The sequence below is a fragment of the Dermacentor silvarum genome, chromosome 5 (genome assembly GCF_013339745.2).
Source record: "Dermacentor silvarum isolate Dsil-2018 chromosome 5, BIME_Dsil_1.4, whole genome shotgun sequence".
Lineage (NCBI taxonomy): Eukaryota > Metazoa > Arthropoda > Arachnida > Ixodida > Ixodidae > Dermacentor > Dermacentor silvarum.
The window spans coordinates 40,262,026-40,275,729 of record NC_051158.1 but is presented as its reverse complement, the minus strand read 5'-3'; the positions used below and the strand labels follow the sequence as shown (position 1 = coordinate 40,275,729).

Sequence of the window (13,704 nt, the reverse complement as noted above, 5' to 3'; positions counted from 1 at the left end):
TCTCTCTCTGCACCAAAGCAGATACACACAAGCACTTTTAAAGAGAATAACATTTTTGTTTTGCTTTTCGCCTGCTTTCGTGGTCGGGGGTTCGTGGTCGGTGTTTGGACTTTCACCACCGACACAAAGCCACCGGCGCAAAAGCCGCGTTCTCTCGTGCCACATAGTTGCAGGGCACTCTCGCTGCCCGAACCACAACAACAATTCCGAACGTAGTTTTTGCAAACTTTTGGATTGCAGATATAATTCCTGCAATGGTTAAGATAAATATTTAATCAAATTTTGTTAAACATCCCGGGGTATTGCGCAGGGGTGTTAAACAAGGCAGTGATGGACGTTACGATGCTGATACTGTGCTTCATTGCAAACATCCCTTCGTAATGTCGTCCGTTTTGGGAGGGCAAGCGAAATGCCGGGCCTGCCGCCCCGTGCAGTCGCGCAAGAGCTTTGGATCGTCTGAAGGTATCGATGAGAGAGAGAGTTTATGGAGTGCAAGAGACGCTGTGGCGGAGTTGAGATAAAATTTATTCCCCCGTAGGCAGACGTAGAGCAGTCGTATGTAACGATACAAAGGCGTAGAATGACTACACTATAGTCTATCGTGAGTGCAACACATCACAATAGATATAAACTAAGCCGAAGGAACAAAGAGAACAGAAAGGGGTGTGGCGAACACTGGCAACTGTCACTTCAAGAACACTATTAGAGTGTATGAGGAACAACAATGTTATTTGTCAGCCTCGGATTCATATAGACGATACCCGTGGCACACACCAGTGCGAAATTGTCACTGAGGCAAGCATAAGTTTTGCACATCAGAGCTATGGCTGTAGGAGAGTTTCGTGCCTCAAGATACGGTTAGGTACCCCTAGACCAGCGGCGAAGAAACTCGGCTCCACCCTGTCTCAACAGCTGTTCTTCTAAGTGACTTCGCACACAGAGACGTTGCTCACTGACTTGGAGGCTTGCATCACTTGCATGCACCCAAGAAACAGTGCAGTAACAATTAGCATATGCGCACTACAGTAGCGAAGGCAGAACGAGCACTGCGCGTGGTCTTCATACAGGCAAAAAGCACAACACTGTTTCATAAATAGCAGGCACACCTACGAAGACTAGAGAGGCTTCTATCACGGCTCCCATCCGCGAGCAAAAAATAGTGCGTCACATATTGAATATGTTTATATAGCTACGTGCCATGCAGTTCGATGCAAAATTAGGTTGCCTGCTTCTATGTCGCAAGATATGACGCATTTATTACATAAGAGGCGTGGGAGATCTGCACGAGCGGAGGGACATATTTATGCGCCCGTCGGCCACAGCGCATCAGCTGCGCTCACGACCGAAATATGCTAGGTCACCTGTACTGGAAGCGCAAATATGCACAAGTAATACGTAATTTGATCTAAACTCGCGTTCATAAGTTGTAGTTGTCATATGTGAAGTAGATCTTTCGTAGAAAATGTCCCAGATGAAAAACATGTGCACTCCTAAAGGCGTGCGCGGATCGATACCTAAATGACCGCACTACTTGCGTACCTTCCGCTCTGTTGCCTACTATCTATTTCAGAGATTTCAGAGTTTTCAAAGCTTCACAGTGGTGTGTACACACTGCAAGAATACCCGTATGTATTGTACTGCTAATATACCTTCATACATTATTATAAAGTAGAGAGACAGAAGAAAGGGTAAAGGCAAGGATTACAAATTACTGTAAGAGAACGCGCTAGCTTACAAGCTACAAATGTAAACATCTTTCGAACAACAGGCTTAAAAGGTGGCATTTTCTGGTTATTTTTAAAGGTGGGCTGTTACAGGTGCTCCCTCGGGCGAGTTTTTCGGGCATACCCCGTTGCCTGGTCAACGGGCAGCAAAGTGTAGGCTTATCTTAAGCACCGTTATATTGAATTTGGGTGGCAAGATTTGAAATATCATCCAACGCCACACAGCCCAAGTTTCACTTTCCGTCAACTTGCAAAATATTCTCACATTGATATCGTCTCTGCGTTGCACAGTGGCAGAAGAAAATGATGTTGTAGCCTACGCAACGCATTATACATTACACAGCTGGCCCTGTTCCAATAAACTACCTTCTGTTTCTTGAACGGGTTGGCTACGATGCTCATAATCCATCACCTTGCGCTTTTGACTAAACTTCGAACGTCGTGAGCCACTTCTAAAGACCTTGGGCAAGCGGAGATGCAAACTTTGAGCACGCCGACTTTCAAATGGGCGTATCGAATGCCCGTGAGTCACGCATACATAAGCAGTACGCGCCTTAATGACTCACGTGCAACTGGGCTTTTAGCGGCAGCGCACTTGTAAAGCGCAGTAGCCGGAAGTCGGCCGCTTCAAAATCACTCCAATCAAACCCTCCCACTCAAAATTACCATGCCCTACATTTACTGCCGTCGGTTAACATTCTTGCAAAGCACCCTTCTAGATAAGCAGCTGTTGAACATGTACGACTGGATATAGTTGGCGCGAGTGCCTTTTGACGTCTAAAAAAAGGCAAAGAACATGGCCGACATGAAGCGCAGCGTCCGCTTCTGTAGGCTGTGCATGAATATTTTTTTCTAGGTATTGAAAGAGGAACATCAAAGCCTGGTTAACCTACTGCCTATAAGCGTTTTCTTTATATTTTTAAGCTTATTTAGCTTTAGTTTTCTTTAGCATAGAGGCTGTAGACTGGAGTACGCTTTGTGTGATATTGAATCTGACTTTTAATTTATTTTTTTCTGATTCAAACGAGGGTAGGCTGAGGCTAATTGGATAAAGCCTGACAAAGGTCTCAGCGCCTTGAAACGACAGGTTTGACAGGAGATTCCGTGCATAGGAACAATTTTCGCAAATTACAACAGCGTTGACTACTGTGAAAAATCATGGTAATAATGTCTATCATCATTATAATCAAATACCTTCAAATTTATAGAGCAACATGCAGCAACAGCATAAGTGCAACTAAAGATTGTGACATGCTAAAAGTGTGCCAAAATTATTAAAAAAGAGAAAAAAGTCACCAAATTTGTATAGCATTAGAAATGAACAGCATGCACCAAGTATGTATGTATATCTATCTATCTATCTATCTATCTATCTATCTATCTATCTATCTATCTATCTATCTATCTATCTATCTATCTATATATATATATATATATATATATATATAACGTCTGAGCGTGTGCCAAAATAATTCAAAATAAAAGGAAAGTACAACTGGGAACTGGACACGCATTATATTTGTCTCAGTAATGCAAAAACATACGAACAAAAACAATAAATAAGATCATATCATGTGGATCCCGAAAAGGAAATATACGTAATTCTTGGCAATCTCAGGGGATCCTCTTGGCAGAGTATCCTCACATCGGGTGATCCTCTTCCATCTGAATTTAATGTCGTAATTTTTCTGTGTTGGTGGCGTTTTATGTGCTTTGCTGTAAACTCAACCATGAGCAGAGACTACACATACTTGTCACAGGTCATGCGCTGACAATGCATGCTCATGATGTGTGTGTGTTTGCAAGTTCATGTCAAGCTTTTGATCATAGTGCAAGTTTCTTTTTCCTCGAAGCGATCTTGAAAGATTTCGATTATTTCTATGTCTTATCGCTATTGTTATTTCGCTTAGTGTTCTTTGTTTGTTACGATTTTCGAGTAGTGAATTCTTCAGCAGCTAAACGTGCCTTACTCTGCAGTATAAAAAAAAGAAAAGAAAGGAAACAGATGGCAAGAACATAAAAACATTACAAAAGAAGCTACCCCGTTGGCCACACTGGAAGCTCACAGTACAAATAGCTATAACTTGAATGCAAGCACGTGACCTGATTGCTTCTCGGCTCTCCGCTCGACGACACAAAGCGGCACCTTCCCCATCAGATAAGATTAAATAATCGGAAAGTTAATTCGCAGAGCGCTTCATATGCAAAATCTCGCGCCGCGCGTACAGCCTTGGATTGCAATCGTAAGTATTACGACACAGACAACTCAAAGAAACTGGGGACACGCGCTTGGCTTGTTTGTTTGCTTGCTTGTTTGCTTAGAGCACGTCTCTACGGAATGCAGAAAGGAGAAGATTTCGAAGCTCCACCCGCTCGTTCCGTTACGCCGCCGTGAGCCATTAGAGACCACTTCAATATCCGCAATAACGATTGAAAGATTAGATGTAGCACACAGTTCGCGGGCTGATACACTCCTCGAATGAATTCAAGCAGAGGCATAAACACTCGCCAGGCGTGGCGCGATAAGTACGGGGGGGGGGGGGGGGGGGGTGCAGCATAACTAACAGTCGTTCAACAAGCGTTCGAAACACCCGCGGGAACCGCCGCGTTTACGCACGCACAGCACGCGGTCTTCGTTCATCACGAGCGACTGTGCGTCCTGGTTTGGCAGCGATCTCGGTCTCGCAACCTTGGCAACACCGGGGCAAAGATTCAGGGCGGACGAACGGACGGTCCCGCGGACCTCTCCCGCCTTCTCGGACCATCCCGCGGAGAGCGAGAGCGCGCGAGAGGAGGTGGTCGTAGTAGCCGGGCGCTGCTTATACACGGGGTTAATCGCGATGCGATGAGGATGCTGTAGCTTTATTGCTCGTGTCTTTCTCCGCTACATTCGTTTTCTTTTTTTTTTAATTCTGACAGAAGCGGACGCTTCGGCCCGCCCTATGCAGACGAAGGGGGGAGGAGGAGATTCTCGATAGCTCTGCGCAGGACCTCAGGCGGGGATTTCCGGGGAGTGCTTGCTCTTCGGTGCGGTCACTATGCGGCCTGCAGAACGTAACCTCTCCGTACACCATTCGCTGTTACCTCCTCTCTCGGGGATAGCTAACGAAGCGACGTCCGCGAAGACCATTGGCTGCGTCTTCTTTTTATGTTTTAACGCATCGTCGATCTGTCACTGCGGAGCATGCGGCCGAATTCGAGTATAAAAGCGTCGTAAGGCAACGGCTTACCAGTCTTACGTCGCTCTGGTTCTTGTGATCTTCGAGCTCTGTACTGGATCTAAACCACCTCCGAACACCATGAACGCCATTGTGAGTATACCTCAGGTCGTCGTTATCACTGTCGACCCCGTCAACCCCATCTGGATTAAATGCCCGCACAAGAAAGGCGTTGCATCAAAGCTCTCATGTTACCGTTGGTCTGCCACAGCCTTGCTGAATTTAACCAGTTTGATTGCTATTCAACTACATATCCCCCGTAAAAGTGTACTGTAAAGCAAATACCTAAGCTCGGCAGACTGATAGCTCAACAAAGGTGCGCAAGTGGTAACACGCGCCTACAAGGACAAAAAAAAATGAAGCTTTATTTCGGCCATGCGACGGAAACCGCCACCATGGGAAGGAAATTGGCAGAAGAAGAAAAATAGGTTAGAATGTCATTTAGCAGAAAATTCTAGATCATGAACATTAACCTACCAACGTCGTTAAAAAGAAAAACGTGTAATCGCAGCATTCTGTCAATACTGTCGAACCCGGATATATCGAACCCTCATATAACGATTTATTGTGTATAACAAACAGCAGTAAAATCCCCTTGAAATTTTTTGTACAAAATTTTTATTTGATATATCGAATTACCTATATATCGAACATTTTGTGATCCCCTTCAGATTCGATTAATGCGGGTTCGATTGCACAGTGTATTGCTTTCACACTTTTGAAGCTAAGAAGGAAATATCAGGCCTCTAAATATGAGACCTCTAAATAATATATGGTAGGAGAAGCGTGATGAGTTAGGCAGACGAGTGTATAGATCACGGCCTGGAAGGCGGTGATTGATATTTTAGTTGAGATCACGAGACAGTCTCAGAGCTGGGCTAGGTCATGTAGCTGGTGGTCTCTTAGAGCTCCACCATGTGTGGAAATGGGGATAGAAATCAAAGTCCAGGGTGCGGGGGCTAAGGAGATGTACCAAGAGCGAAAAATCTTCACTGAAAGGAAATGTTTCATTCCCGCAGAAAAGAAAAGAAGGATAACTGGAGATCTCTGGTACAGGTCCTCGTTTGGAAGTACAGTTATTTGGACTTGCTTTGACGATGATAACAACTGTGACAAATCCATCGACTCGCGTACCGAATCTGATTAACATAGCAACGGCGGCTTTATTCGACGCCCCGCATGTTCATCCCCGTTCGCGTTCCTCTTTATTCCCCCAGTAACCTGAGATTCCGTGCACTACGCGGTGAAAATGTCTGCTCTCATTCGTGGCCTTACCAACATGACGTCGAACGAAAGCGAATACGTCCAGTTAGGGATTAGCCTCATTACACAGTACTCTGTTGAAAATGACGAGTTTCCAAAGTCGCGAAGCCGCGTGGAAGCCAGAAGGCACGACGTTTAGGCAAATTAATGCACTTCCCCGATTGCAACTCCTGTACACACTCTTGTTGCAGCAATACTATGGGTAGACCAAGCAGAGTTGGGGCTCCCGAGGAACCACAGCGACCACAAAGCGCGATTATTTCACTGCCATCACTCTAAAGTAATAAAACATTCCATGCAGCCATCAGCAGATGCAGTGGTTTTGCAACAGCTTGGCAGGACATCCTCTTTCGCATTGCCGGGATGACGAGTCAATTTTTTTGTATAAGAAATGTGGCATATCATTCAATAAGTTCATTGGCTGTTGTAGCCAGAACTTCTGCGCAAGCTTCCCGAAACACCAAACTGCGGAAACCAGTGCCAAGAACCACAGAGACGATGGAACAAGAAGGCTGTTCTAAGCAAAACACTTCAACATAGATGTGGGTAACGAGGAAAATGCGGTGTCCATCTATAGCGTTAAATTGCACACGGGAACGTTTATTGAACTCAAGATGCCTAAGGGCTTCTTTCTGTCCAGGAGATTTTGGTAGGCTTTGGCAGAGCGTAGTCCTTTTGAGTGGAGAAACTAGTCGTTTTGCGGCTTCAGGGATAGCGCTTTGTTTCTTCAAGCATCCAGGAACACTGATTGGGTGGTAGTGTTAATATAGAGCGCCTGTGAGTAGATATTGCGCGGAACACCACGAAAATATGTGTATTCGAGTGACAGCAGAGACGCCCTCCAAATGTACGGTGCGGGAGCTGTGGTCCTGCAGAAGCAATGTCAGTATTATTTCGACACCTTCGAATGATGCAGGCACTTTTTAAGTGAATAGCAGCGGAATGACGGAGCGTGAACAGTGGAACGAAAAGCAACATTTAGTTAACTATTCCTAGATTGTGAGAAAAATCTGACCCCTTAAGGACAGGGCGTCCACATTTGTGAACGCGACCTATTTTTGCCATTTCTGTACAGTGGTAGCAAGGAATAGAACTCAAGCATGAAGCTCATGGCAAATTGAACATTCTGCTAAACTAAATTACTTTCATTTTACTCCTGAGTGATATGTATCGTTAGAGAGTAGAGCTTCGGTGAAGGCACTACCATGTCTTACGTGACGTTTGACGTGGGGCATGTTCGTAGAAAACTCGAAATATATTTTTGTTTGTGCATGTAACTTGTGCATGTAATTTGAATTGGTGATTCGATCCTTTTTATGAAGAAATGTAGCAGACTGACTTTACAATATTCAAATATTTAGTTGCTCTGTAATACGATGACTCATCATAAAATGGACAGAGAGTCATTCCACCACCTTGACTTGCTTTCAGTTGGAGTCTCAAGCACCCTGGCATAAAAGTCTATGTTTTGACATAAAAGTGTGTATGCTTGACACATGTATCGATAGTTCATCATAATTCGCGTCTGAAAGGGCTAAGGAAGACGCACGGTCGAGTTGCATGGAGGACATGTGTTAGTAACATGCCAGATAAGAAGAATATATAGCTGTTCTAAATAAAATTTTGCACTATTCTCGTCTGCAGGTAAGCATCAGAAACCCAGCAAAAGACGAACTTTACAGTCGGGTAATTAGACAAAAAAACATTCAAAATGGTCTGTTACCTTTCATCGGGCATATCAAATACTTGCAGAGCTTTTCTGCGTCTTCACATACGTGTCCACAGTAGATCTGAAAAGCTGTCCACAGGTATCTGGATCGACACTGTCTCATGTGATGTTTTGCAACGTCGCAATTTTTTTACTTGGGTCTCCTGTCCGCGCCTTGTTATTTGTCTCGCAGCTCTCCACCGTTCTATTCGCCCTATTCTCGGCGGCCTCCGCCGGCTTCATCGGCGGCTACAGTGGCTACGGCGCTGGCCTCGGTGCCGCCGGTAGTGGCGCTGGACTAGGAGGCGGCTATGGCGCCGGTTACGGCGCTGGTCTCGGAGGTGCTGGCGCCGCCGCCCCGGCCGTTCGCAGCACTTCCTACAGCAGCAGCGCAGGAGGCGCGGCGATCCTTCACGGAGGCGCAGCTGGTGGTCACGGAGGCGCTAGTCTCGGTCTGGTCTCGGGTGCCGGCCTCGGATACGGAGGCGGTCTTGGCTACGGAGGTGGTCTCGGCTACGGAGGCGGCCTCGCCCTCGGCGGTGGTCTCGGATACGGCGCTGGCCTCGGCGTCGCTCGTCCCGCCTTCGCCGTAGCCGCTGCTCCAGCTGTGGCCGTGGCTCGTCCCGTGGCTGTAGCTCGCCCGGTGGCTGTAGCTCGTCCAGTGGCTGTCGTTCGACCGGTCGCCATTGCTGCCCCCGCTGTCTCTACCGTGGCTGCCTATCCGGCGGTCGCCGTCGGAGGTGGTCTCGGCGGTTACGGTGGTTTCGGTGGCCTGGGTGCTGTCGGCGGTGGCTACGGTGCCGGATACGGTCTCGGTCACGGTGCTGGTGTCGCTAGGCTTGCTGTCGTTGGTGGCTACGGCGCCGGCTACGGTGGTGGATACGGCTACGGCCACGGCGCTGGCCTTGGCAGGCTTGGAGTTACTTACGGCCATGCCGCTAAGTGGTGGTAAGTTGTCCCATGTTGTGATGAGTGCATGCAATCGTAAGGACTTACTTATACGGCGATGTGTGCTAATAAACAGGCCTGTGGTCTCAAATATGCACTCGTTGATAAATGATTCACAGCTGCTGTACGCGTTACAAAAGCTACCACGTATCAGCGTCACTGGACCCTTGTATAGAACTACTGGTGCATTCAACCTTAAGACATTCATAATAAGTTTTCTTTCTTATCTTAATTTTTTGGTATTAACAGTATTAGAGAAGTTTAATCTCTGGGCCAAGCAAAAGCACTTGCTGAACTCGACATTGCGTCTATAGCTATGGATGAGACTTTTAGCAGCGGGTGCCTAGTTTTTGCCAATCACGAACACCCCTTTCTTTGCATGCACTTGATTAGATATGCGTCCATGTCAGCGAGAACGCTCGCGAAACTATTGGAATCTCTGCTAATAGCAGGTAGAAACAACAATAGATAGCTATTAATAAGTGGGTAGCCCGTTCAGGCATGCAGGACTCGAGCTAGATAATTTTTGAACGTCCGTTTTGTATTTCAAGCAAAGATGCAGTAGAATCTACTGATGCCCTCAGTTGTGTGCTCAAAACACGTGCAAATTGGCGCATGAAGTAAAGAAAAAGCCTTTCAAGTACCCCCATTACTGAGTGAAAAATCAAAGCCCCTATCCCAAAGGAAGATGGTTGAACGCAAAGCTTTCTCTCATGCAAACTGAATCAAAGTCCAAAGCCAACGACCACGCAACGAACCCAAGAAATGCTAAGCGACCCGATGCGATGCATATGCGATTTGATTGCTTGTTTAGGATTGTATTTTGTGAACGTATACAGTGTATACAGTTCGTCTGAGTAGCGTGGCGTTGCAGTTCACATTGTTCTTATCGGTACAACTGCGAATGTAAACTGTAGTGTTTTACGATACCTATGTCGTGCGCCGTTGTTATCCTGTGTGCGCAGATGCGCAGCCATTGTTCTATTGTGTGCGCAGATGCGCACATAGTTCCATTAAGTAAGTTGGTTTCCCTGCACTGCGTTTTGGTGCTCAAGGACGAATCAGAATACATTGTGACATGAAGGTGCAGTAGAGCCCTCTACCATACCAATTCGTGTTTTCCCATGTCATTCCACTTGCCGGAGGCAAATATAATAATATTCTACAGCGCTGGCACCTCAGCACAATTTTCTCGGGGGGATTAGTTTCTCTGCGTTTTGTTCTGATTACTCCCATGGACCAGTGGCCAGTAACTAAGCGAAAAGCTATACTTCTATAGCATAAATTCAAATGTCATGCCCCTTTCGTGAGGCTTCCCGGTTTCTCTACGTAGATCTTGAGCGTGCAGGTTTACAAAACCACTAATCATATCTTGTCTTTTGCTTTTCAGAATACAGGACCCTTCAGAATGCCCTTGGATGCAATGACATCATCGTCAAATCAGCACGGTGGACTTGCGCGGTTTCACTGGGTCTAAACAAAGAGCTTTAATTTATATTTAATTTAATTTCCCATAAAATCTCACTGCATGAACTTCCTTACACATGAGCTTTCATTATACGCGTGGGTATGGCTCAAAATTGGGTTTATCATTGGGAAACGTTTGTTACTAGCCGGCAGACAAGCTTGGTTTGGAGGTTTGTTACTAAATAAAAGAATTTGTTACAAAACGATTTGTGGAATTTCTTTATGACGTCCAATACAGATTTTGGCTACCAGTGTTTTTCTCCGCAAACGGACGTCACGCCAGAAACCTACTGCAAGTCAAACCAATCAACAACGCGCCACAGGCAACTTCAAAAATAAAAAAAGAGCAAACATCAAATATTCCTATAGCTTCGAAGTCATTTACAGCAACAGCAGTCGGTTCTTCCAGTGAACACCACCATCTTACCGTTAAGAACTTCCCCTTTGCGATGGCTCGACGTTATCCTCATCTTTGCAGTATTGCCTTGTAAAAACGCATGCCTACACACCAGTGATAAGAGTGGCCGAACAAGGCATGGGCTCAGGCTGGAGCCAATGTTTCAGCAAGGGTGTTCGACAAGTTCACCTCGTCAATATGTTAGTTCCAGGTTAAGACAACTCTTCCTCGGCCACTCTTTATCCCTCAATGTAACCATCTTTCTGCGAATATCTATCTTCTTCGGATGCACAAGCCCGCTGATACCTGATCTGTGTCGCACGCAAAACCCTGGACACGAGTTAACGAAGCGCCGGAGTTGAGCGATAGCGCCTTGGCTAGCGCGTCCAGCTCTCGACTGCAGATTGTGGCCGTAGCATGAGTTTGAATCTCTCTACTGGGGATGGATAAAGCCCTGTTTCTCTCCGTCTTATGGTCGGGGGTGAGGAGGTGGCCAGACGACACGATGACTGTGTCAACGAGTGCCATATTGGAGTGCACAGTGTTTGGCGTAACGGAAAAGACGGGCGGATACAGCGAACCAGGGCCAAGCTTCTTTTTTTTTTCGCAATTGCTTTCCGCCATCGGTTGCCCGCCTTCGCTAATGATATGTCCAGCATCAAGATTGACTGGATTTTTTATTGCAGGCAATTTTATCGCAAAAGGTTTTTGTGAACAGAGGAGCCAGGTTCCCAGTCCTTAACCATTAAACTCCCAAGTTTTTTTTTCTCTATGTAACTACAAGATGTTTACTTTTTTAATTCTGGCAAATGTTGCACGTTACATCTGGGTCAGAAAAATATATTCCATTTTCAGTTTATCTATCACAATAAGCCGAAATATTAATAAGACTTCTGCTCTGACTTTGCCTCAGCACACGTGTTCAGTTCGAGCGTAATTATATGAACGTATATTAACGTAACCAACGGAATCTAGTGCATCAAATAATCTGTTCATGTGCCGAAAGTGACATTTGCGACGCGAACTGAGTGGACGAGCGTGGCTCGTATGCGGCAAAAAAAAATTAAACAAGTAGGAAAAGCAGGTGCCTGAATGATTGCAGCTTGTCTTTGGTGAGATTGGTACAAACAGTAAGGAAGAGTTTAGTTGTGGCTTGGCAGTTAAAGCGTTACTCGCAGTCGCAGTAAAAGGGATGCCACAGTAAATCTTTATCGCTGAAGAACTGCGGTAGACGATGAAACGTAAGATTAGAACACGAGCCTTTAGTTTTAGAACGCATTATTTTTTAAACAGGTCAAAATTGTCGAGCGGAAACCGGAAATGGAGTTGTGCTACTTGAAGAACCTCGTTCCCTCTGAGATTGGAGTGCAAAAACTGAAAAAAAGGAGAGGAAGAAAACACAGATATTGAAGATGAAGCAGAAGGTAAGCTGGTCGGAAACAAGAAACACACTAAGGGAGTCTGAAGCTTGGGCGTTGTCTTCGACTTTACGCGAATGATGCAAAAGAACAAAAGACCATTTGCGGCTGGGGGTTCACCGGGCCCCTCGCTGCTTCGGAGACACGACGTGAAACGACCGCATCGATACTGAGTGCAATGTTATAGACATCAACGTGGGACTTCATTGTGAAGGCTTGGTTTGTAGAGCATGGGCCGCTGCGTAGGCGTTGTTCAATGTGCCGGTGCGGGATACGTAGAAGGCGCGCTGGTATGAGCACACCTGTCGCGTTCCTTGCACAGGCACCGTCTAGAAAATACAGAGGTCTTAGGCTCACATTAAATCTTCTTGTCCACTCTCACAAACGTATAAATACTGTCTCATGCACGTTTAGGTGATCCACAGTGGTCGAAGAAAAAGATAACGCCTCAGGCGAGAGCCTACCTTTTCACAAGGGCATTTGTTTTCGCCAGGTCTTGTTTCTAGGTCGCCAACTCCCCTGTGTTAAAATAGTTGCTGTATACAGCAAGGTATACAGCTAAGCGGACAGCGGCGATGTAAAATCTTGTCTAAATTCTGACGAAGCCGGCAAAGAAGGCAGCTTCGCGAAGACATTGCAGCATCGAAGTCAGAAACAATCTAGGCTACATTTCTGTCCAAACAAGATGGTGGGTGAGCAGGACGCTTGAAAACTCGGCGGGATGGTCGTCTGTGCTAAAGAAAACATAGTCATGCTTCCCTTATGTGCTTAATGTAAGCTACGCTTGGTTTTTCATAGGTGCCGACGCGCAGAGCTAAAATGCAGAAATGATATGGGCTTTTCGTACGCTTTTCTTGAGGCCCCTAGGTGGCGTCACGTTCCAAAGGCGCCATCGCTGCGTCTTTCAAATGGTTCCAGACGCGTTCCATTACTTGGGCTCGAAGCTGTCTCCTTAGCTGTCCACGTTGCTTGTCTCCGATGCAGGCCAGAGTTGCAACACAGCCGTACACATGGGTCCCCTTCTGGAAACACTGACTTCAGCCTGAAGATTCCCTTGTTCAGCCACCCTTGAGCGCTCCTATCAGTCTATATTATTTTTTCTGTCTCCTAAACTTCAAAGGAAGCCTACTAGTCACAGTGAGCAAACTACGTGCCGTTACGACCCCAAAGAACCAGCATTACTGCAGCGGTATGGTATGGTATGGTAAAACTTTATTATTGTCCCTCGGAACGCGCGTCAGCACGTAGCGGGCCACTCCCATTACTGCAGCGGTGGCAAAATGAAACTCTTCGTGGTGTACGTAGGCTATACATGGGGCTCAGTTCAGTGGTTCTGCATGAGTCGCATATAGTCTACTTACCTGATAAGTGGATGACTCGTGAAACAGCAATTCGTGTGTCGCGGTGTTTCAGCCTGTCACCTATTCTAATTCGCTGTAGGGGCTTTTCGGACCACGTGACATGCATTGCCAGCCATATTTGGCTTGGCAGGGATTTCTAAAGGCTTGGTTAGAGGGTGTAGGGGATCGATTTTCTCTGTTCTACCAAGGCAACTCGCAAC

General features: G+C 46.2%; 1 protein-coding gene across 1 annotated transcript; it reads left to right on the top strand.

Annotated features, from left to right (window-relative positions):
* Positions 1–4,900: 4,900 nt before the first annotated feature.
* LOC119452371 (fibroin heavy chain-like) lies at positions 4,901–8,882 on the top strand. Its single transcript, XM_037714570.2, has 2 exons — positions 4,901–5,035; positions 8,107–8,882. The coding sequence occupies exons 1-2, from the start codon at positions 5,024–5,026 to the stop codon at positions 8,863–8,865; spliced, it is 771 nt and encodes a 256-aa protein (XP_037570498.2). The 5' UTR covers positions 4,901–5,023; the 3' UTR covers positions 8,866–8,882.
* Positions 8,883–13,704: the final 4,822 nt, after the last annotated feature.